Source organism: Oryzias latipes, chromosome 12 (genome assembly GCF_053564925.1).
Source record: "Oryzias latipes strain Hd-rR chromosome 12, Olatipes_Hd-rR_3.1".
Taxonomy (NCBI): Eukaryota; Metazoa; Chordata; class Actinopteri; order Beloniformes; family Adrianichthyidae; genus Oryzias; species Oryzias latipes.
Genome location: NC_136248.1, coordinates 32,286,578 through 32,311,799, shown reverse-complemented (window position 1 = coordinate 32,311,799; position 25,222 = coordinate 32,286,578). Strand labels below are relative to the sequence as shown.

At 48.2% G+C, this 25,222-nt stretch overlaps 1 protein-coding gene across 2 annotated transcripts in view; it reads right to left on the bottom strand.

Annotated features, from left to right (window-relative positions):
- xpo7 (exportin 7) overlaps positions 1 to 25,106 on the bottom strand; it is a 51,011-nt gene extending 25,905 nt beyond the window's left edge. Inside the window, exons 1-11 of one of the 2 annotated variants that reach the window (XM_023961183.2) lie at positions 24,762 to 25,106; positions 17,227 to 17,373; positions 16,865 to 16,958; positions 14,876 to 15,042; positions 14,701 to 14,766; positions 14,435 to 14,539; positions 13,524 to 13,689; positions 11,620 to 11,693; positions 11,425 to 11,544; positions 11,202 to 11,348; positions 10,952 to 11,124 (exon numbers count right to left, since the gene is read on the bottom strand). In XM_023961183.2, the coding sequence (XP_023816951.2) occupies positions 10,952 to 11,124; positions 11,202 to 11,348; positions 11,425 to 11,544; positions 11,620 to 11,693; positions 13,524 to 13,689; positions 14,435 to 14,539; positions 14,701 to 14,766; positions 14,876 to 15,042; positions 16,865 to 16,958; positions 17,227 to 17,373; positions 24,762 to 24,953 (1,451 nt within the window). In that variant the 5' untranslated portion in view covers positions 24,954 to 25,106. Of the gene's footprint in view, positions 1 to 10,951; positions 11,125 to 11,201; positions 11,349 to 11,424; positions 11,545 to 11,619; positions 11,694 to 13,523; positions 13,690 to 14,434; positions 14,540 to 14,700; positions 14,767 to 14,875; positions 15,043 to 16,864; positions 16,959 to 17,226; positions 17,374 to 24,255; positions 24,581 to 24,761 lie in introns of those variants that run through there. The other variant, XM_023961184.2, reaches the window with a different exon arrangement.
- Positions 25,107 to 25,222: the final 116 nt, after the last annotated feature.

The following is a 25,222-nucleotide window of genomic DNA, read 5'->3' as shown; positions in this document are numbered from 1 at the left end:
AACACAAGGAGGTGATTACTGACACGAGGAGGTGATTGCTGACACAAGGAGTGGATTACTGAGACGAGGAGGTTATTACTGAGACCAGGAGGTGATTACTGAGACGTGGAGGTGATTACTGACACGAGGAGGTGATTACCGACACGAGGAGGTGATTGCTGACACGAGGAGTGGATTACTGACACGATGAGGCGTTTACTGACACGAGGAGGTGATAAATGACACAAGGAGGTGATTGCTGACACAAGGAGTGGATTACTGAGACGAGGAGGTGATTACTGACACGAGGAAGTGATTACTGACACGAGGAGGTGATTGCTGACACGAGGACGTAATTGCTGACACGAGGAGTGGATTACTGACACGAGGAGGCGTTTACTGACACGAGGAGGTGATATTTGACACAAAGAGGTGGTTGCTGACACAAGGAGTGGATTACTGAGACGAGGAGGTGATTACTGACACGAAGAGTGGATCACTGAGACAAGGAAGTGATTGCTGACACGAGCAGTGGATTACTGAGACGAGGAGGTGATTGCTGACACGAGGAGATGATTACTGACACGAGGAAGCGTTTACTGACACGAGGAGGCGTTAACTGACACATGGAGGCGTTTACTGACACAAGGAGGCGTTTACTGACACAAGGAGGAGATTGCTGACACGAGGAGGTGATTACTGACACGAGGAGGTGATTACTGACACGAGGAGGTGATTACTGACACGATGAGTGGATTACTGACACGAAGAGGCGTATACTGACACGAGGAGGCGTTTACTGACAGAAAGAGGTGATTGCTGACATGAGGTGGTGATTGCTGACACGAGGAGAAGTTTATTGACACGAGGAGGCGTTTACTGACACGAGGAGGTGATTACTGACACGAGGAGGCGTTTACTGACACAAGGAGGTGATTGCTGACACGAGGAGGTGATTACTGACACGAGGAGGTGATTACTGACACGAAGAGGCGTTTACTGACACGAGGAGGCGTTTACTGACAGAAGGAGGTGATTGCTGACATGAGGTGGTGATTGCTGACACGAGGAGGTGATTGCAGATACGAAGAGGTGATTACTGACACGAGGAGGTGATTACTGAAAAGAGGAGGTGATTACTGACACGAGGAGTGGATTACTGACACGAAGAGGCGTATACTGACACGAGGAGGCGTTTACTGACACGAGGAGGCGTTTACTGACACGAGGAGGCGTTTACTGACACGAGGAGGTGATTACTGACACGAGGAGATGATTACTGACACGAGGAGGCGTTTACTGACACGAGGAGGCGTTTACTGACACGAGGAGGTGATTGCTGACACGAGGAGGTGATTGCTGAAACGAGGAGAAGTTTACTGACACGAGGAGGTGATTGCTGACATGAGGTGGTGATTGCTGACACGAGGAGTGGATTACTGAGACGAGGAGGTGATTACTGACACGAGGAGTGGATCACTGAGACGAGGAAGTAATTGCTGACACGAGTAGTGGATTACTGAGACGAGGAGGTAATTGCTGACACAAGGAGGTGATTACTGACACGAGGAGGTGTTTACTGACACGAGGAGGTGATTGCTGACACAGGGAGGTGATTGCTGACACAGGGAGGTGATTACTGATACGAGGAGTTGATTACTGACACGAGGAGGCGTTTACTGACACAAGGAGGCGTTTACTGACACAAGGGGGCGTTTACTGACACAAGGGGGCTATTTCTGACACAAGGAGGCTATTTCTGACACGAGGCTATTTCTGACACGAGGACTGGATTACTAACACGAGGAGGTGATTACTGACACGAGGAGGTGATGACTGACATGAGGAGTTGATTGCTGACAGGAGGAGGTGATTGCTGACACGAAGAGACTGGATTACTGACACGAGGAGGTGATTGCTGACACGAGGAGGCGTTTACTGACACAAGGAGGCGTTTACTGACACAAGGAGGCGTTTACTGACACAGGGAGGCTATTGCTGACACGACGAGGTGATTATTGACACAAGGAGGTGATTACTGACACGAGGAGGTGATTACTGACACGAGGGGGTGATTGCTGACACAAGGAGGTGATTGCTGACACAAGGAGGGGGTTTGCTGACTCAAGGAGGTAATTGCTGACGCAAGGAGGTGATTAATGATACGAGGAGTGGATTACTGACACGAAGAGGCGTATACTGACACGAGGAGGCGTTTACTGACACGAGGAGGCGTTTACTGACAGAAGGAGGTGATTGCTGACATGAGGTGGTGATTGCTGACACGAGGAGAAGTTTACTGACACGAGGAGGCGATTACTGACACGAGGAGGTGATTACTGACACGAGGAGATGATAACTGACACGAGGAGGCGTTTACTGACATGAGGAGGCGTTTACTGACACGAGGAGGTGATTGCTGACACGAGGAGTGGATCACTGAGACGAGGAAGTGATTGCTGACACGAGCAGTGGATTACTGACACGAGGAGGCGTATACTGACACGAGGAGGCGTATACTGACACGAGGACGCATTTACTGACACGAGGAGGCGATTACTGACACGAGGAGGTGATTGCTGACACGAGGAGGTGATTACTGACACGAGGAGGCGTTTACTGACACAAGGAGGCGTTTACTGACACAAGGAGGCTATTTCTGACACAAGGAGGCTATTTCTGACACGAGGACTGGATTACTGACACGAGGAGGTGATTACTGACACGAGGAGGTGATTACTGACATGAGGAGTTGATTGCTGACAGGAGGAGGTGATTGCTGACACGAAGAGACTGGATTACTGACACGATGAGGTGATTGCTGACACGAGGAGGCGTTTACTGACACAAGGAGGCGTTTACTGACACAAGGAGGCTATTGCTGACACGAGGAGGTGATTATTGACACAAGGAGGTGATTACTGACACGAGGAGGTGATTACTGACACGAGGGGGTGATTGCTGACACAAGGAGGTGATTGCTGACACAAGGAGGGGGTTTGCTGACTCAAGGAGGTAATTGCTGACGCAAGGAGGTGATTAATGATACGAGGAGTGGATTACTGACACGAAGAGGCGTATACTGACACGAGGAGGCGTTTACTGATACGAGGAGGCGTTTACTGACAGAAGGAGGTGATTGCTGACATGAGGTGGTGATTGCTGACACGAGGAGAAGTTTACTGACACGAGGAGGCGATTACTGACACGAGGAGGTGATTACTGACACGAGGAGATGATAACTGACACGAGGAGGCGTTTACTGACATGAGGAGGCGTTTACTGACACGAGGAGGTGATTGCTGACACGAGGAGTGGATCACTGAGACGAGGAAGTGATTGCTGACACGAGCAGTGGATTACTGACACGAGGAGGCGTATACTGACACGAGGAGGCGTATACTGACACGAGGAGGCATTTACTGACACGAGGAGGCGATTACTGACACGAGGAGGTGATTACTGACACGAGGAGGTGATTACTGACACGAGGAGGTGATTGCTGACACGAGGAGGTGATTACTGACACGAGGAGGCGTTTACTGACACAAGGAGGCGTTTACTGACACAAGGAGGCTATTTCTGACACAAGGAGGCTATTTCTGACACGAGGACTGGATTACTGACACGAGGAGGTGATTACTGACACGAGGAGGTGATTACTGACATGAGGAGTTGATTGCTGACAGGAGGAGGTGATTGCTGACACGAAGAGACTGGATTACTGACACGATGAGGTGATTGCTGACACGAGGAGGCGTTTACTGACACAAGGAGGCGTTTACTGACACAAGGAGGCTATTGCTGACACGAGGAGGTGATTATTGACACAAGGAGGTGATTACTGACACGAGGAGGTGATTACTGACACGAGGGGGTGATTGCTGACACAAGGAGGTGATTGCTGACACAAGGAGGGGGTTTGCTGACTCAAGGAGGTAATTGCTGACGCAAGGAGGTGATTAATGATACGAGGAGTGGATTACTGACACGAAGAGGCGTATACTGACACGAGGAGGCGTTTACTGATACGAGGAGGCGTTTACTGACAGAAGGAGGTGATTGCTGACATGAGGTGGTGATTGCTGACACGAGGAGAAGTTTACTGACACGAGGAGGCGATTACTGACACGAGGAGGTGATTACTGACACGAGGAGATGATAACTGACACGAGGAGGCGTTTACTGACATGAGGAGGCGTTTACTGACACGAGGAGGTGATTGCTGACACGAGGAGTGGATCACTGAGACGAGGAAGTGATTGCTGACACGAGCAGTGGATTACTGACACGAGGAGGCGTATACTGACACGAGGAGGCGTATACTGACACGAGGAGGCATTTACTGACACGAGGAGGCGATTACTGACACGAGGAGGTGATTACTGACACGAGGAGGTGATTACTGACAAGAGGAGGTGATTACTGACACGAGGAGTGGATTACTGACACGAAGAGGCGTATACTGACACGAGGAGGCGTTTACTGACACGAGGAGGCGTTTACTGACACGAGGAGGCGTTTACTGACACGAGGAGGCGATTGCTGACACGAGGAGGCGATTGCTGACACGAGGAGGCGTTTACTGACACAGGGAGGCGTTTACTGACACAAGGAGGCGTTTACTGACACAAGGAGGCTATTTCTGACACAAGGAGGCTATTTCTGAAACAAGGAGGTGATTACTGACACGAGGAGGTGATTACTGACACGAGGGGGTGATTGCTGACACAAGGAGGTGATTGCTGACACAAGGGGGGGGTTTGCTGACTCAAGGAGGTAATTGCTGACGCAAGGAGGTGATTAATGATACGAGGAGTGGATTACTGACACGAAGAGGCGTATACTGACACGAGGAGGCGTTTACTGATACGAGGAGGCGTTTACTGACAGAAAGAGGTGATTGCTGACATGAGGTGGTGATTGCTGACACGAGGAGAAGTTTACTGACACGAGGAGGCGATTACTGACACGAGGAGGTGATTACTGACACGAGGAGATGATAACTGACACGAGGAGGCGTTTACTGACATGAGGAGGCGTTTACTGACACGAGGAGGCGTTTACTGACACGAGGAGGTGATTGCTGACACAAGGAGGTGATTGCTGACACGAGGAGTGGATTACTGAGACGAAGAGGTGATTACTGACACGAGGAGTGGATCACTGAGACGAGGAAGTAATTGCTGACACGAGGAGTGGATTACTGAGACGAGGAGGTAATTGCTGACACGAGGAGGTGATTACTGACACGAGGAGGTGTTTACTGACACGAGGAGACTGGATTACTGACACGAGGAGGTGATTTCTGACACAGGGACGTGATTACTGATACGAGGAGTTGATTACTGACACGAGGAGGCGTTTACTGACACAAGGAGGCGTTTACTGACACAAGGAGGCGTTTACTGACACAAGGAGGCTATTTCTGACACAAGGAGGTTATTTCTGACACAAGGAGGTGATAACTGACACGAGGAGGTGATTACTGACATGAGGAGTTGATTGCTGACAGGAGGAGGTGATTACTGACACGAAGAGACTGGATTACTGACACGAGGTGATTGCTGACACGAGGAGGCGTTTACTGACACAAAGAGGCGTTTACTGACACAAGGAGGCGTTTACTGACACAACGAGGATGTTGCTGACACGAGGAGGTGATTATTGACACAAGGAGGTGATTACTGACACGAGGAGGTGATTACTGACACGAGGGGGTGATTGCTGACACAAGGAGGTGATTGCTGACACAAGGAGGTGATTGCTGACTCAAGGAGGTAATTGCTGACGCAAGGAGGTGATTAATGATACGAGGAGTGGATTACTGACACGAAGAGGCGTATACTGACACGAGGAGGCGTTTACTGACACAAGGAGGCGTTTACTGACAGAAGGAGGTGATTGCTGACATGAAGTGGTGATTGCTGACACGAGGAGAAGTTTACTGACACGAGGAGGCGATTACTGACACGAGGAGGTGATTACTGACACGAGGAGATGATAACTGACACGAGGAGGCGTTTACTGACACGAGGAGGCGTTTACTGACACGAGGAGGTGATTGCTGACACGAGGAGTGGATCACTGAGACGAGGAAGTGATTGCTGACACGAGCAGTGGATTACTGACACGAGGAGGCGTATACTGACACGAGGAGGCGTATACTGACACGAGGAGGCATTTACTGACACGAGGAGGCGATTACTGACACGAGGAGGTGATTGCTGACACGAGGAGGTGATTACTGACACGAGGAGGTGATTACTGACAAGAGGAGGTGATTACTGACACGAGGAGTGGATTACTGACACGAAGAGGCGTATACTGACACGAAGAGGCGTTTACTGACACGAGGAGGCGTTTACTGACACGAGGAGGCGTTTACTGACACGAAGAGGCGATTGCTGACACGAGGAGGCGATTGCTGACACGAGGAGGCGTTTACTGACACAAGGAGGCGTTTACTGACACAAGGAGGCGTTTACTGATACAAGGAGGCTATTTCTGACACAAGGAGGCTATTTCTGACACAAGGAGGTGATTACTGACACGAGGAGGTGATTACTGACACGAGGGGGTGATTGCTGACACAAGGAGGTGATTGCTGACACAAGGGGGGGGTTTGCTGACTCAAGGAGGTAATTGCTGACGCAAGGAGGTGATTAACGATACGAGGAGTGGATTACTGACACGAAGAGGCGTATACTGACACGAGGAGGCGTTTACTGATACGAGGAGGCGTTTACTGACAGAAAGAGGTGATTGCTGACATGAGGTGGTGATTGCTGACACGAGGAGAAGTTTACTGACACGAGGAGGCGATTACTGACACGAGGAGGTGATTACTGACACGAGGAGATGATAACTGACACGAGGAGGCGTTTACTGACATGAGGAGGCGTTTACTGACACGAGGAGGCGTTTACTGACACGAGGAGGTGATTGCTGACACAAGGAGGTGATTGCTGACACGAGGAGTGGATTACTGAGACGAAGAGGTGATTACTGACACGAGGAGTGGATCACTGAGACGAGGAAGTAATTGCTGACACGAGGAGTGGATTACTGAGACGAGGAGGTAATTGCTGACACGAGGAGGTGATTACTGACACGAGGAGGTGTTTACTGACACGAGGAGACTGGATTACTGACACGAGGAGGTGATTGCTGACACAGGGAGGTGATTACTGACACAAGGAGGCGTTTACTGACACAAGGAGGCGTTTACTGACACAAGGAGGCTATTTCTGACACAAAGAGGCTATTTCTGACACGAGGACTGGATTACTGACACGAGGAGGTGATTACTGACACGAGGAGGCGTTTACTGACACAAGGAGGCGTTTACTGACACAAGGAGGCGTTTACTGACACAAGGAGGCTATTTCTGACACAAAGAGGCTATTTCTGACACGAGGACTGGATTACTGACACGAGGAGGTGATTACTGACACGAGGAGGTGATTACTGACATGAGGAGTTGATTGCTGACAGGAGGAGGTGATTGCTGACACGAGGAGGTGATTACTGACACGAAAAGACTGGATTACTGACACGAGGAGGTGATTACTGACACGAGGAGGTGATTACTGACATGAGGAGTTGATTGCTGACAGGAGGAGGTGATTGCTGACACGAGGAGGTGATTACTGACACGAAAAGACTGGATTACTGACACGAGGAGGTGATTGCTGACACGAGGAGGCGTTTACTGACACAAGGAGGCGTTTACTGACACAAGGAGGCGTTTACTGACACAAGGAGGCGTTTACTGACACAAGGAGGTGTTTACTGACACAAGGAGGCTATTTCTGACACAAGGAGGCTATTTCTGACACAAGGAGGCTATTTCTGACACGAGGACTGGATTACTGACACGAGGAGGTGATTACTGACACGAAGAGGTGATTGCTGACATGAAGAGTTGATTGCTGACACGATGAGGTGATTGCTGACACGAGGAGGCGTTTACTGACACAAGGAGGCGTTTACTGACACAAGGAGGCGTTTGCTGACACGAGAAGGTGATTATTGACACAAGGAGGTGATTACCTGACACGAGGAGGTGATTACTGACACGAGGAGGTGATTACTGACACGAGGAGGTGATTACTGACACGAGGGGGGGATTGCTGACACAAGGAGGTGATTGCTGACACAAGGAGGGGGTTTGCTGACTCAAGGAGGTAATTGCTGACGCAAGGAGGTGATTAATGATACGAGGAGTGGATTACTGACATGAAGAGGCGTATACTGACACGAGGAGGCGTTTACTGACACGAGGAGGCGTTTACTGACAGAAGGAGGTGATTGCTGACATGAGGTGGTGATTGCTGACACGAGGAGAAGTTTACTGACACGAGGAAGCGATTACTGACACGAGGAGGTGATTACTGACACGAGGAGATGATAACTGACACGAGGAGGCGTTTACTGACATGAGGAGGCGTTTACTGACACAAGGAGGTGATTGCTGACACGAGGAGTGGATCACTGAGACGAGGAAGTGATTGCTGACACGAGCAGTGGATTACTGACACGAGGAGGCGTATACTGACACGAGGAGGCGTATACTGACACGAGGAGGCATTTACTGACACGAGGAGGCAATTACTGACACGAGGAGGTGATTGCTGACACGAGGAGGTGATTACTGACACGAGGAGGTGATTACTGACAAGAGGAGGTGATTACTGACACGAGGAGTGGATTACTGACACGAAGAAGCGTATACTGACACGAGGAAGCGTTTACTGACACGAGGAGGCATTTACTGACACGAGGAGGCGTTTACTGACACGAGGAGGTGATTACTGACACGAGGAGATGATTACTGACACGAGGAGGCGTTTACTGACACGTGGAGGCGTTTACTGACACGAGGAGGTGATTGCTGACACGAGGAGGTGATTGCTGACACGAGGAGAAGTTTACTGACACGAGGAGGTGATTGCTGACATGAGGTGGTGATTGCTGACACGAGGAGTGGATTACTGAGACGAGGAGGTGATTACTGACACGAGGAGTGGATCACTGAGACGAGCAAGTAATTGCTGACACGAGGAGTGGATTACTGAGACGAGGAGGTAATTGCTGACACAAGGAGGTGATTACTGACACGAGGAGGTGTTTACTGACACGAGGAGACTGGATTACTGACACGAGGAGGTGATTGCTGACACAGGGAGGTGATTGCTGACACAGGGAGGTGATTACTGATACGAGGAGTTGATTACTGACACGAGGAGGCGTTTACTGACACAAGGAGGCGTTTACTGACACAAGGAGGCGTTTACTGACACAAGGAGGCGTTTACTGACACAATGAGGCTATTTCTGACACAAGGAGGCTATTTCTGACACAAGGAGGTGATTACTGACACGAGGAGGTGATTACTGACATGATGAGTTGTTTGCTGACAGGAGGAGGTGATTGCTGACACGAGGAAGTGATTACTGACACGAAGAGACTGGATTACTGACATTACTGACACGAGGAGGTGATTGCTGACACGAGGAGGCGTTTACTGACACAAGGAGGCGTTTACTGACACAAGGAGGCGTTTACTGACACGAGGTGGCATTTACTGACACGAGGAGGCATTTACTGACACGAGGAGGCGATTACTGACACGAGGAGGTGATTGCTGACACGAGGAGGTGATTACTGACACGAGGAGGTGATTACTGACAAGACGAGGTGATTACTGACACGAGGAGTGGATTACTGACACGAAGAGGCGTATACTGACACAAGGAGGCGTTTACTGACACGAGGAGGCGTTTACTGACACGAGGAGGTGATTACTGACACGAGGAGATGATTACTGACACGAGGAGGCGTTTACTGACACGAGGAGGCGTTTACTGACACGAGGAGGTGATTGCTGACACGAGGAGAAGTTTACTGACACGAGGAGGTGATTGCTGACATGAGGTGGTGATTGCTGACACGAGGAGTGGATTACTGAGACGAGGAGGTGATTACTGACACGAGGAGTGGATCACTGAGACGAGGAAGTAATTGCTGACACGAGGAGTGGATTACTGAGACGAGGAGGTCATTGCTGACACAAGGAGGTGATTACTGACACGAGGAGGTGTTTACTGACACGAGGAGACTGGATTACTGACACGAGGAGGTGATTGCTGACACAGGGAGGTGATTGCTGACACAGGGAGGTGATTACTGATACGAGGAGTTGATTACTGACACGAGGAGGCGTTTACTGACACAAGGAGGCGTTTACTGACACAAGGAGGCTATTTCTGACACAAGGAGGCTATTTCTGACACAAGGAGGCTATTTCTGACACGAGGACTGGATTACTGACACGAGGAGGTGATTACTGACACGATGAGGTGATTACTGACATGAGGAGTTGATTGCTGACAGGAGGAGGTGATTGCTGACACGAGGAGGTGATTACTGACACGAAGAGACTGGATTACTGACACGAGGAGGTGATTGCTGACACGAGGAGGCGTTTACTGACACAAGGAGGCGTTTACTGACACAAGGAGCGTTTACTGACACAAGGAGGCTATTGCTGACACGAGGAGGTGATTATTGACACAAGGAGGTGATTACTGACACGAGGAGGTGATTACTGACACGAGGGGGTGATTGCTGACACAAGGAGGTGATTGCTGACACAAGGAGGTGATTGCTGACTCAAGGAGGTAATTGCTGACGCAAGGAGGTGATTAATGATACGAGGAGGTGATTACTGACACGAGGAGGTGTTTGCCGACACGAGGTGATTACTAACATGAGAAGGCGTTTACTGACATGAGGAGGTGATTACTAATATGTGAAGGTGATTGCTGATACAAAGGGGTCACTGCTGACATGAGGAGGACCTGTGAGGAGTGTTAACATCATTTGCACACAAGTTTTCTGTATTTTGGGACAAACCCCATCTCTTCAGAAAGGGGGGGGGCCCAGGTTGGACTTCAGCAAGACTGACCTGAGGATGACGTGGACCGATTCGAGGCGCGACGTGATATACGCCTTCGTGACCTCGGGGGTGTAGGTCTCTAGCAGGTGGGGCTCGGTGGCTTTGACATAGGGGACCGACGCCGCCAGGCGCTGCCAGAGGCTCAGCAGGTAGTGGACGCTGTTGGGGGCGAACTCCCAGTGCTGGAAGACAGGAAAAACCCCACCGGACTGACACCTGAAACCAGCTTTCCCTCCAGAGGAAGACAGACGGCGCTCACCTGCAGGCTGGTGACAGTGAAGTTGGCGATGAGGCGAATCACCTCCGGGTAGTTCTCCACTTTGACCAGCTCCCCCAGCTGGTAATTACTCTTCAACCTTGCTAGCAGTCGGCAGAACTCGTGGTAGTTGTTGGGGTCAGGCAGACACTGCGGCACAAACACAGTTCTCACCAAAATGCAGGCGGGGGCGGGCTCTGGCTGCAGGTTTAGCTGAGTTTAGTACCTGAGGGTTGGCCAGTATCCTCTTCACGCCGTCCACCAGGTGAGACAGGAACTTTGCACGCTCAGCGTTGTTGAAGAGGGACCTCCTGACAGAGGCGATTTGGACTAAACACGACAACACCTGCACAGGTACACAGCAGTCAGACAGGAGCCACAGCCCACACCGGAGGTTTGATGCCACGGTGCGTTCACTTACCAACGGGGAAAGGGACGGAGGGATGGAATGGTACAAATTAAAAAACAGCTGCAGTGTGGAGGAATCGAGAAACGCTGCAGAGAAAACAGAACAATGAAACTCAAATGTCTGAGCTAACTTTGAAGTGCACTGATGCCTTCACTGACCTTAGCGCACAATTTCACAACCTGAAAACCTCAGACAGCAGCTTCAAACCTTCATCACCATCTATCATCTACACCCGGTCCATCATTCAGAACCACATGTCGCTGTTTGTGATGTCATGAACACGGATCAGTCCATCATTCCAGTAAATGTGTGGACAGACTTTGAATAAAGTCATGTGACCATCCAGTGTCTAGAATGTTCTAAGAATGTTCCCTTTGGATTCTTTGGATGTGTAAAAACAACAGTGGTGAACTTTAGGAAACTAAATTTAGGCTGTACCAAATTAATTACGATTGATAAATTAAAGACAATAAGCGTTTCTTTGTTTTTCTAAATCACGTTAATCTCATTTTCATTTATAACTATTGGTGTGTTCTGAAATAGAAAAAACAAAGGTCCAACTGTTTATGTGGTTAAACCTTTTATTCGAACTTGTCTGGAAATAGTTTACTCTCAGTGCACCTCTTGATATCCCTGAACGTGCTGCGTCGCTGCTGTGACGTCATTAAAGTGTGACTTTGTGGTTGTTAACAGAACAAACGCAAACAACGCCACAGCTAATATCTATGAGGTAAGGAAGGGTTAAAGCCCGATGAGGCGTTCTTGGGGTACGCAGAGGGCTGATCTCATGAAACGGTAAACTGTGGAATAAGTTACGTCAGCATGAATTCTGGTATTAATGAGAAGTTTTGGATCAAGATCTTTTAAATTGTTCAGAAAAGATTTTCTACTGTTTTATAGAGGTGAGTTGATAAAATAGATTAATCGATCTGAATTGATCCACACTTGATAAATCAATAATGGATCCAGAAAAACAGAGATCGATTTTTACGCCTTTCTTTTTCTGGTGAACTAACGTTTAACAGCAGTAAAGTGAAAGTCTGCTAGCTTGATGCTAACGTATAATGGAATTTGCCACAGGACGGCTAATGCTAACGCTGGTCGACATAAACATTGCTGACTAAATGAACTTCATGGACTCACAGGCAGGAATTTTCCAAACTCTTTTAAGGAAACATTATTTAAAAGTAACCATACTGGTCTAAAGCCTGGAATAAAGTGTAATGCTATAGCGCCTGCTCCACCTAGTGGCCAGACTAAGGAGAGGACAGAGGGAACATTTTGATCTGCACATTTTAGTTAGAGTTTCTCCTTTGTACAATTTTACTGTGTGTGAACTGTATCAGATTTTATGAATATCTTCAAAGCAGATATAGACTATTGTTCTATTGCTAAACAAATATGTCTAAATCTGTAAAATGTGTACATTCTAAATTGAATCGATTGGATCGTGAATCGATCCAGGCTGTGGTGAATTGAATCGATTCTGGACATTATTGGCGATACCCAGCCCTACTGTTTCATGTGTTAAATTTGAGACTCTGGGCCGGATATTTTTTGGTTTTTACTAATTGTTTGGAATTGGAAAAAAAACATTTTGTTTGTATAAAAGTATAGGTTGGAAGTCACGGATCCAATCGGATTGTTCAAAATGAAGCGACATCGACCATGAATTGGATCGCCAATCACAAATTATAATATGAATGGAATATAATATAATATGAATGGAATCGTTGCAGAGCTGACATCATAGACCTGAGGCAGAGTTGCAGTACAAAACCAGCAGAGCGCCACGTCGAACCATCCGTGGAACCATCAAGACCATTTCTGAACAGTGGAGGAACTTTGCCTTTTCTACTGAAGGCCATTCCTAATCTAGAAGGTTTCTGGATCCGAACCTGCACCACCAGGCTCACCTGATCTCCATGACGTTGGGATCTGCACGGTGCAGAGGTCGTCCGACGACTCGTCTGTGGAAGTTCCTATGAAATCGAAGTTGAGGCAATTGTAGCTGAGTTTGAGGAGCTGCATCAGCAGGCCGTGCTGCGACTCATCGTTCAGGTTCAGGTTCTTCCCCGACGCCTGAAACAGACAAATTACACGAAGATGGAGGCGGAGCTGCAACGCACGGCGCTAACCCACAAGCTAGGAGCAAAGGCCTGGTGTTCCCTAAGGGACCTTTTACACGAGGCTAGGCAGAGTGGAAACTGAACCATAAACCTGTGATCAGAGGTTGACCACCATCTACCTGGATCAGGTGTGTCCTGCCAATAGGAAGCTATACAGGTGAAGACGTCAGCCTTTAAGGTCTGGAGGGTGACGCGTGTTTGTTAAAGCATGGCTGTGGTTTTACTAAGTTCAGTAGCGCTTCTGCCAGCTGCAGCTTTGCGTGAAGACCACAGTTGTCTGCAGGAGTTTCCTCACACGCATGTGAACGTTACATGGACGTCTCCAGGATTATGGTTCAACAAAGAAAACACTATTTCCTTTCCTGGAAACTGTTCCATCAAATTTGAAAGAAATCAGGCTTTCTTGTTTGCGTTTCTCCTGCAGTCCGGCAGAAAAAGTGCAGATTGTTGGTATTTCTGGATTATAATCGATGCTGCTCTGGAATTCATTTTGTTTTTTTAGATCCTAAACTGGGATTTTCCACAAAAGATGTTCTGAAAACGATGAAGGAACCATCCGCCTTTGTCCTCTAATCAACTTCTGGATCATTTGCTTCAATCAGGATTGTTCCATTTTAAAACAGGGGGCATTGGGACAAAATTTAGCGGCTTTAGCTGGACCAAAGTGACCTCAGCAACTGGCAGAGTGATGAACACACCTGTTTGAGGAGGTTACATGACAGCGTGAAGATGTCAAAGAGGGAGGAGTCTCTGAAGGACGACGCTATCTTCCTATGTTTGGTCAGCGGGTGCGTCGTGTCGGCCTGTGGAGGACAGATGATGTTGGACATTGTTGTTACAGGGAGGTGGGGGCCTCCTGTCATTGAGGGACCCCAAACCCGGCGTCCTTTCAAAAACAAGCCTTATGAATTCCTGCGGCACACGAAAGCAGCACCAAGGTCAAGTTTCAGGTGAGTCGACCTACCTGATTGATCTCATTTGTGAGCTGGGACAGAATGGTGACGCCGATGATGCAGTGCTCCACGCTGTCCTGTGGACGCAGCACAGCGCATTACCACAGACCTGCGACTCATCCAGGTGACATCAACGCCTCCGTCTCTTCAGATCATCTGAGTCCGCATCAGTCCACAGACTCTTACCTGGAGGAAGCGCGTGACGTCGGCGATGACGTTCCTGAAGACGTACTCATCCTTCTGACAGTCAAACCAGCCGAGCTTGGTGATCCGGGCGTACAACTGGATCAGCGCCTGGGTCACAAACGCCGCCAGCTTTGGCCGTGTGGCCAGATAGTTGAGCACATAGTTCCCTGTTGGACACATGGGTGGAAGTACGGCTGTAACGACTATTCGGATAATCGGATATCTCTGATCTATTCCAGAAAAACTGGGTACGAATCTTTGTGACATCCAAGAAGATTGGTGATCAATATAACTATAATAAAGTTTTAAAAATACACTTCAGGCGATGCAACTATCTCACTAAAACAGTGAATAATGTTGGATTTTAAGTATTTCACCTAAACTAGCCGAATTTGCTACTGTCACAGGAAGGAAACAAATCTTCAAAGTAAAGTGTTTGAAGGTTCTCATTTTCAAAGTAAAAGTATCAAGCGGTTTAAAATAAATAAATAAAAATGAGAGTGAAGTTCAGTCTACTGAAATAAGTTCTGGAAAAACGATCTTATTTTAAAAACCGTCAACAATTTGAATAAAAAAATATAATAAATATTTGATTAAGAATATCATCCAAATCAGGTGATCAATGATGTGAGTCATGTGACCGACCGTCTGCTAGCTTGGTGGAGAAACTGTACAGGAACACGTCTGTGAAATGTTAACCTAAAGTTTGGTTTTTTTTGGTTTTTTCCACTAAAGATGAGAAAAGTCCGTTTCTAAACTCTGTTTTCAGTTCAGATGAAAGGACAGAGTGTTTTCTAGTGGTTCCATTTCTATGTAGGTGTTGCTGCCTCTTCATTTTCTGTCTTTTTGTCATTTATCTACTGAAACTGTAGTCAGCAGAACTTTGAGGATGAAAACGGTGTGGGGAACATTTCCAGGATTTGTTGTTCAATGATCCGAAACAACAGTGATGTTTCGGTTTCGTTTCCTGCTGGAGTTAACCAGGAAGTTGACGTAGGTGAAGTGATTTATATGAATGTTTCTGCTGATGCTTTGGACACTGTTTTTCACGGTGCTTTCTAACAAACATGAGGTCAATAACCCATCACTGTGTTCTGGATGGCCCTCCTTATCCCAGCGCAGACTGAAACATTGGTACCTTTTCATTTACAGATGCATTCTGGGGTTGGTACCGTCTTATCTCCAGCAGCTCATAGAACTGAAGAGAAGCAGCTACAGCCTGAGCTCTCAGGACCGGTTCTGCTCTCTGTGCCCAGAGTGCAGCACAGAGATGGAAAAAAGGCTTTTAGATTTGCTGCAGCAGAGTTTTGGAACGAAATCCAGAAAGAGTTTAAATTGAAAGAATTGATCTCCCTGGGCTCTTTAAAAAACTTTTAAATGAACGAGAGACAAAGCTTTCAAACTGTAAATGCTTCATTTAAGACTGTTTTTTATGATTGAGTGTGAGTGTAAATGAGAATTGTGTGTTATTGTTGGGCTGCTGCCTCTTGCAAAAGAGATTTTTAATCTCAATGAGTTTTTATCCTGGTTAAATAAAGGTGAATAAAAAACACAAGACTGGGATGTTGTTTAAAGTGATAAACATTATTTCTTGTGTTTTTATCGTTTTTGTTTTGTCTGATCTCCAGTTCTAAACAAACGAAAATATGATATTAAAAACATTTTTCAATTCCCTACATCCAATAAAAAGACAAACCTATAGCAACCATTCAGACGTAAGAAATATGGTTCAATCTGTGAATCGGATGTCCAGATAAGTCACAATCCACACTGGTTCATGTATAGACAGGTGGGGGGTAACAGGGGTTTGGACAGGTGTGTGGACAGGTGTGCGGACAGATGTGTGGACAGGTGTGCAGACAGGTGTGCGGACAGATGTGCGGACAGTTGTGTGGACAGGTGTACAGACAGGTGTTCAGACAGCTGGGTGGACAGGTGTGGGGACAGGTGTGTGGACAGCGGTAAAGCTCTGGAGAGGTAAATACTCACGGATGTCGATGCGTTGCTCCAGAGGCAGGGGGTTGCTAGTTCGGGACACCAGCTTGGATAAACATGTAGCGGCGAGCAGCTGGGAGTACGAAGACTGAGAGAGCACAGAAGAACAGGAGAATAAAAGTACCTGTCAGATAATCTGTTTTCAGATTGAATCAAAGAAACACCTTGGAAAAAAAGGGCAATAAAAACCAGGAGACACTGAGAACCTGAAGGTATTCAGCAGGAAAACTGATAACACGGTTATAAAAAGTGATGTGATGTTGGAAAAGTTTCACTTTAGGCCGTTTAAGGATCTAATATTGATCCAAGAACAACCCGTCCCGTCTGGACTGAGGACGGCGGCTCTTCACACTCACGCTGCCTCTCTCCAGCAGCAGCTGACATTTGCTCAGACAGTCGGGGCTGTTGGTGAACTCCACCAGGGCTTTCTCGGCCTGGAGTCGGACGGCGGTGTCGGTGGTCTCGTACAGCTGCTTACACAGGATCTCCAGCTGGGCAAGGCCCTAGATAAACACAGGAGAGGAGCTTATCAGCAGCCAGCAGGAGGAGCACAGACCAGCAGAGCTTTGGGGGTGTCCACGTCACGCTCCTGCTCGGGGAGGACAGACTCCTGCTTCAGCACAACGCTGAGCCCAGAAAGATTCAACAGGTCCGAGCGGCACACCTGCAGATAGGAGCTCAAACCCGACCCTGCTGCACTCTGGACATCTGCGGCGCCACATCGGACCCCGCCCACCTTCAATCACGCTGATAAACTTCTTCATAAATGAAACCAGGGGGGCGCCACCTGACCTGCTGCCCCGGGACGCCAGGCCTGAAACCCCCCCAGGAGGTTAGAGGAGGAACCACTGAGAAGCTCCAAGACAGTACCAAGCATCCTCAGAACCTCGGGCCCAAAACAACCCAGACCGGCGTATGGAGCCTGCTCCAGAACCACAGCAGCTCCAGAACCACAGCAGCTCCAGAACCACAGCAGCTCCAGAACCACAGCAGCTCTGGAGGCTCTTCTCCATGCTTTGAAGCAGCTTTGGTCCAGAACCACCAGATGCAAACCAGAACTTCGGACTGACTTTCCTCCGTCAGTCAGGACCATCAGGGAAGCCCCCAAAGAACCACATGTGGACATCTTCCAGACCGGGATGAGAGTTTGGTCTTCTTTCTGAATGACAGTCCTAAAGTTCCTCTGATGCTTCAGCGTCCACATTTGTCTTTATTTGGTGAGTTTGAAATAGAAAAAAAAAAATTCATCTTTCCAGCTCCGAGTGGAGAGAAACCCCACATCGGAGCAGAACACCCAGAGCGGTTCTGCTCAGCTCGTCCTGATCATCCACCATCACCAGGCTGGACCACGATGATGGTTCCCACCAGGAGACACACTCCGTCTTTGAACAGACCGCATTTCAGGTCCGGATGAAGCCGGAACTCCAGCGTGACGGACAGATCGGACCCTTCACAAGGTTTGAACCCCGCCTGCACCCAGACGTTCAGTGGTTAATCAGGAGCTCCTCCTATACTCCTGCTTTGGAGATCAGGTCATGTTTGTTCCTCGGTTCTCATTTTTAGGCCTCAGTGTGAATATTAACTAATAATTATGACAAGAAGATGGAGTCTAAAAATCCATATTCTGGATTTTTTTCTTCTAAGCAGCAGAAACTTGTTTGTACGTTTTTAATTAATGTTAACAAGTTAAAGTTCCTCTTAGTCCTGCTTAAATCAATAATTTTCTCTGTTCATCTTTCAGAACAAAGCCAAGTTAGTTTGTAAATAAAAATGATAAAAATGATAGATCTGGATCAGATAGAATCTGATCTTAGTCAGTGAGATCAGCTCCAAAAGTTCAATCCTCCAGAAACCAGAAAACAAGATTTTTTTGTCTTAGTTCAGTTCCACTACTGATCTGATAAACAGTTTGGCTCCGGGGGTTAATTATGGGATGTAAAGTCGCGCACGTCTCGCATTCCTTCAGGAATCGGTAGGAACGATGCTTGTGCACAGCCCGACAGATGCAAGTAAGACAACATGCATTCACTTGAGCTTTACGCTCCACCACAGGATTTCTTCAGTTTCGTGCACGTGCCCCCAGGACGACTTCAGGAACTCGTACGACTCGTTTGAACTGGTGGCTGAGTCACGGCTCCTGTGGGAGGACAGGAGGAGCAGGCCTCGCTCCCGCAGGGTTCATGCAGAGACGTGATGCTGCCGACCACAGCCAAGAGGAGCTGGCTCCGCCCATTCTGTCTGCACGAGCATCTGGTGTAAACAGAAGCTGTAACAGGTTCAACAGAGAAATGCTTTTCAAAGTAAAACCACGGCACTTATCTTCACTTTCTACGGCCAAGGACGGCAAGAAGAAGAGCTGCTGTTTTTCTGAAGGTCGGCGGTTTATCGAAACATGAAAGAGAATCCCGTATCAGATGTGACCTTCAGACGCTCCTGCAGCTGGAAAGCAGCCGCAGGTTCAACCCAGCTGTGGCAGCATCACTGATCGATCTCTGACATCACCGTCACCTGCAGCAGAGCCTGCTCCAACCCCCTGAACACCTGCAGAACCCACAGGAACCCGCGGCACATGCAGACATGAGTGTCGGGGGGGGGGGGTCTGGGTGCATTCACTGGCTTCACAAATGCGTCCACGGCGATATTTCAACTGTAAACGCCCGACGACGAGCCAACGCTCCAGAAGACCGACGCGCCGGTCGACCTCCAAATGCACCGGGGCTGCTACAGCCAGACGAAAAAGCTGCGTCATCTGCATAACTGAAGCTGCTTCCTGCTGTGACATCTGAAGACACCTGCACAAATTCAGTACAACTTTATTGTCCCACAGGTTATAGGACAAAGTCAAGAGAATTTTAAAAGAAAAATGTGAATGATCAAAACCTTTGTCAGAGTTAGAACAGCCCTGACTGGTGCCTCCGAAACCCTTTCAGGGGGAACGTTTCCAGTGACGGAGAACGATGTGAGATGTTAACGACCTTAGGAGAGTGGTCACATGACCAGACTGAGCAATCTTCTCTTCAACCAGACAGACTCCATATGACTCCTTCATCCACACAGACCTCACAGATGGAGCTCCAAACAGCTGCATCTACAGTCAGGACCATCAATATTTGGACAGAGACTTAGGAGCCCATGAAATGAAGGGATTGTGTTTAAAAATGCTTTAGTTTTTCACATTTTTATGCAATCTTTTTGTTCGACCCATGGAATAAAAGCTGAAAGTCTGCACTTCAATGGCATCGGAGTTGTTTTATTTCAAATTCACTGTGGCAATGTACAGAAACTAAATTAGAAAGAATGTGTCTCTGTCCCAATATTTAAGGTCCTGACTGTAACTTAGAGGGAGAGAACATGGTCCATGCTCCGCCCTCCATCTATACCTGCTTAAAGATCGACTGGATGCAGGAGCTGAAGTTCTCCATGCCCCCGTTTGGTTCAGTGTGATTCATGTCCTGTCCCTCTTTCCCTCTCCCCCCCGGGGGGAGTGCTTCCAGATGCCATGCTCCTGTACCTGATGGTGGACCTCCTCTCTGCTCCTGCTCCTAAACTTGGCTGTGAACCCCCCCTCTGGCTCGTTTGGCGCCCCCAGCCGTCCCCCAACTCCATCTGGATGAAGCTCATCTGCTGGACTATTCAAACATGTAGTTGTAGAGTTAGATAAGCTAATTCTCTCTGAGAGTTCTGGTACATCTGTCCGTCCTGGGGGAGGACCCCTCCTTCATGTGGACACCCCTGAGGTTTCTGCTTTTTTTTCTTCAGGAATCAGCTTTTTTTAAGAGTTTTTCCTTACTGAGAAGGAGGGTCTGAGGCCAGAGATGTTAGTTTTGTTTAGTCTATTTAGTTTGGCCATTACCTATTGAATTCCATGAATAATTTAATGTTCTTATAAAATTACCGGTATGCAGTCCGTTGAGATTATTGGACTATATAAAAAATTGAAATAAATTGAAGGAGCTTCCAACAACCAGACGTTCCTCCAACTTTCTCCACCAGGGAATCCAGCTCGCCGTCAGGTGGTCAGTCAAAAACTCAGCCCCTCTTCATCGGAGTGTCTGAGACGCACGCAGCAGGTCAGATGACACCAGGTCCAAATCAGGATAATCCATGAGTGTTTCTGTAAACTGCAGTTTCTTTTGATTTTGGAGATTTTAAAGTCAGTCGGCTCTTCGTCATCCGAGTCATCCTCAAACAGGTGCATTCATTAACCTTTGGTCTCTAAGTGACGCTGGAGCAGTTTCATAGTCATCAGGTGCGTTTACCACCGTATACCTATTTAAAACCAACATTCAGACTGACAGGAGAGCATCAAGAGTCTGACCCCCCCACAGAATCAGGCTCCTCCTTTTCTTTAAAGAAAACAGACTCAAACCTGTGGTGAACATTGCTGAACGCGAAGAACGCATCAAGCATGATGTTCTCTCTGTTCTGCTTTAAACCGATTCAAACGGCTGAAAGAACAATTACAGTTCTGATCAGTGAACTTCCAGCCTTAAAACCATCTTTGGTACTTAGAGGCGGAAACATTGGATTCTGGTGGTCAGACCAACAAGTCACCAGTTTGACTAACGTCTGAACACGTGTGATGCAGAATGAAAAAAGAATAAATAAAGTTCTGTTTAATGTTTGACCCTACATAAAAACACACACAGCTGACACAGGAGTGCTGTAACCAAATTAAAAGGCTGCTGCTGATGATGCTGCCACTGTAGAGTAGCCCCACCCCTTCTGACGTTCCAAACAGGAAGTGGCTCCAAGAAGCCAAAATCCCACAGACATCTATAGAGACATAAACAGCCGTACTCAGTCATTCTGTTGGTCAGAAGAACCGTTCCGGATCTGATACCTTTTTCTTAACATCTTCGTGATAATCCTCATTTTTTCAGTAGTTCAAGTTATTCAAGTTATAAACTGACCAATTAGATGCTTCAATAGAAGTAGGCGGAGCCTGCTGGTCCAACATCCACAGTTTGTGTGGCCCACTTTCCAACAAGCTGATTGTTCAGAGTGGTTGCTAGGGCTGCACAATATGAGGAATAGTCACGATATGCGATAGTGGTGATTAATATTGCGATTACAATATAATTTGCGGTATATAAACAAATAGCAAAACAACCAAAAACATCATTTCCATTTCATTGCAACGGTTTAAAAATTATACTCCAAATGACCCTCGTCGACGTAGGAGGCAAACATCAAACATAAAGGGCTCATCTGATTGATCAACAACGTAGACGGGTCCTTCCGATTGGTTAAATGCATAAAGGGATTTATTTCATTCGTTCAATATTTCAAGCCTCCACGAGTTTGTTTTACATTTAAGGTAACCATTTATTGCGATTTTTGGCGTCTTTTGCGGTATGCATATTGCACAGCTTGATGTCGCGATAACGATACATTTGTGGTATATTGTGCAGGCCTGTTGGTTGCCATAGAAACGTTGACTCAGACCAATCGCTGCTTATGACGACGTCTGGCTCCAACATGGCGGGGTCAATATTGCGAAAAAAGTGACTGAATCGGCTTCATTTGGTTGAAGCTGGAAGTGAACCAATGGGGGGGGGGCTTTTAGCAACGCATTAAGAAGAGAATAACTGGTCTTTACTCAATCGCTGTTTTTAATTTCCAGACTGACACCAGACTGATGACACCAAACATCCCATAATCCACATGTTCTGATATCAGGCACAAAGACGGATCTGAATAAACAGAACGCACTTCAGGTGAGCTGCTCACATCTGTGTCCTCATTGGTTCCTTGGAATGTTCTGGAGGACGAGCAGCAGCAATACACAAACACGCAAATGCACCAACACACGAGCACACACGTACACACACAGGTTTGTTAACATTTTTAACCCTCTCTTTCTTCCATATGCTATCCATCCATCCATCCATCCATCCTCTGAACCCACTGAATCCCTTTTGGGCTCACAGGGTTGCTGGAGCCTATCCCAGCTACTGCTGGGTGAAGGTGGGTTACACCCTGAACAGGTTGCCAGACTGCAGCAGGGTCACACACTAGCACGCTCACATGCACACCTAGGGACCACCGAGACACAGCAATGGACCTATGAAGCCGGTTTCTGGAGTGAGGGAGAAAACCCAAACGAGTGAGGTTGAACACTCCACACAGGAAGGCCCCAGCCAGGGTTTGAATCCTGACCCCTACACCCTGTGCAGTCCCCACAGGTTATTTACACGTATGTAGGGCTGAAAATGCAGACAGCTCGTCATCAGAGCATCGGCGTAGACAAACATCAACGTGAAGCTCCTCCCTCCTACGACAGCTGCTGATCTGAACATTTGACCCCAAATGCACCTGAATGTAAAGATGTGACAGCAAACAATCCTGTTTGTGTCAAACACAAAGTCTCCATCTGGTTACTCTGAGAGGAAAACGGGGAAACACTGACCAGGACACGAATCATTAAACTAAAAAAAGAAGCTTTCTTCAGAATAAACAGTAAACATGTTGCGTCGCTGAACAGCTTCCTTCCAGGACCTCCAGCCGCTTCCACGTCTCTGTCCACCTGCTTTATAACAGTTTTACTTCCTGGAGGACTCGTCATGTTCCTCACGGTCAGTGACTGACCTCTGAACGATCCACATACATGACGATAAAAGGAGGATGCGTGTGACGTGAAGGTCCAGAAGACTTTCAAAGGTTCAAAGAAACAAACCACGACTGCTCAGAACTTCTGGGCTGTCTTTAGATTATTTCAGAAAATTACATTATAATTTTAAAAATATCCTCTCAACAGAACTGAAAACCCGAATACAAACCCTCAGCCTCGCAGGTTCGAGCCCGCAGACGGGCTGGGATGCAGGAGGAGGAGGATGCAGCTCGTTGGCATGGCTCCTCCGACAGCCGGTGATGCTGCTCAGCCCTTCAGCTCCCCAGAACCGTCAGGCTCGCTCCTGCAGGACCGGCCCGGTACCGGACGTGAACTCTAACTGGTTCTTTCACAATTAAAGCCTGACATTTCTCCGCGTGGTCCCTGGCGGGACGTGTAGCAGGACCGCCCGGGAAGAGGTGAGGGCTCGGCCCGCCCTGCCTGTGCCTCCACATGGGTCCAACCACACCACCGAGCCGCTGAGCTAGCTCCGAGCGGCACACCAACCACGAGCCTGCCGGGTTCTGCCCGGTACCAGAGCAGGAGTAATCCCTCCCAGAATCCGACGTCCAGCCGCCGCCGTGGGCTCGGAGCCCGTCTCCCCGAGAAACAGTTCAGCACTCCGGCTCATGTTTTCAAACAAGCTCGGGCGGGAGAAGTTCACGGCTGGAGCAGGTTAGCATTAGCATAGCTAGCAGCAGCTAACTAGCACAACAGAGACGAAAATAAATATTTGTTGTTTACAAACAACAAGCAACGCAGCGAGACTCACATCCGGGTCCAGAGAGTCCGGCTCGCGGGTCCTGGCATGAAACCTTTCCGACATGGAGCTGAGACTGGCGCCAAAGGACACTCCGAGCGTGGTAGCCTCGCGGCTAAGGTTCTGGAAACCTTCGCCTTTCATTGTTTACTTCACGAAATCACGCGGTGAAACGCACGCAGACGAAGCACGCGCTCACCGAACCGCCACCGGTCTCTTGAGCAGCAGACCGATGCGCCCGTTGGGAGTCCGACCGGGAGCGGAGCGTTGGGCTGCCCGGCGACCGCGAACCTTTCTGCCGCGGCGATCTGCGGCTAGCGCGGTGACAGCAGGCCACGAGTCAACACAGGCGGTCTCCTTCTTTCTTTGCCGCCGGTGGCCCCCGGTTCGGCGCCGGCTGCGCCCACCGGCCGCACGCCGGCGCCGTGCCGGGAACCCCGCTCCCGGATCCGTGCCCAGCATCACCAGCGCGCGCATGGACACCAAGCTGATGACAAAAACACCAAACCTCCGCTTACCTGCACATGATCCGCCATTTTTCTCCATTTCATGCACCTCTCACTCCCCCGCTTATGGGTATGCATAGAGACAACAGCGCCCCTGCTGGCGGCGGCTGCGCAGTGCACCTCCAGCGGCCTCGGAGCGACACAGCGGCGGGAAAAACAACAACCAGGGATGAACGACAACCGGGGATAAAAACTAATATCCATGAAAAAATAAAAAGCGGGGATTTTAAAAACAACAACAACCGGGAATAAAAATAAAAAACTATCTGGGGAAAAAAAATAACAATTGAAAAATAAACAAGAGTTTACAATAAAAAAACGAAACTAAAAACAACACACACACAAACAAACTAAAATGCAGAACAAAATGATTTTGACGACATTTGGGATCTTAAACAACTACAGTAAAAATTTCCACCCTCTGTACAACTAAAACCAAACAAAAAAAGAAAAACTATCCATCAACCACAATC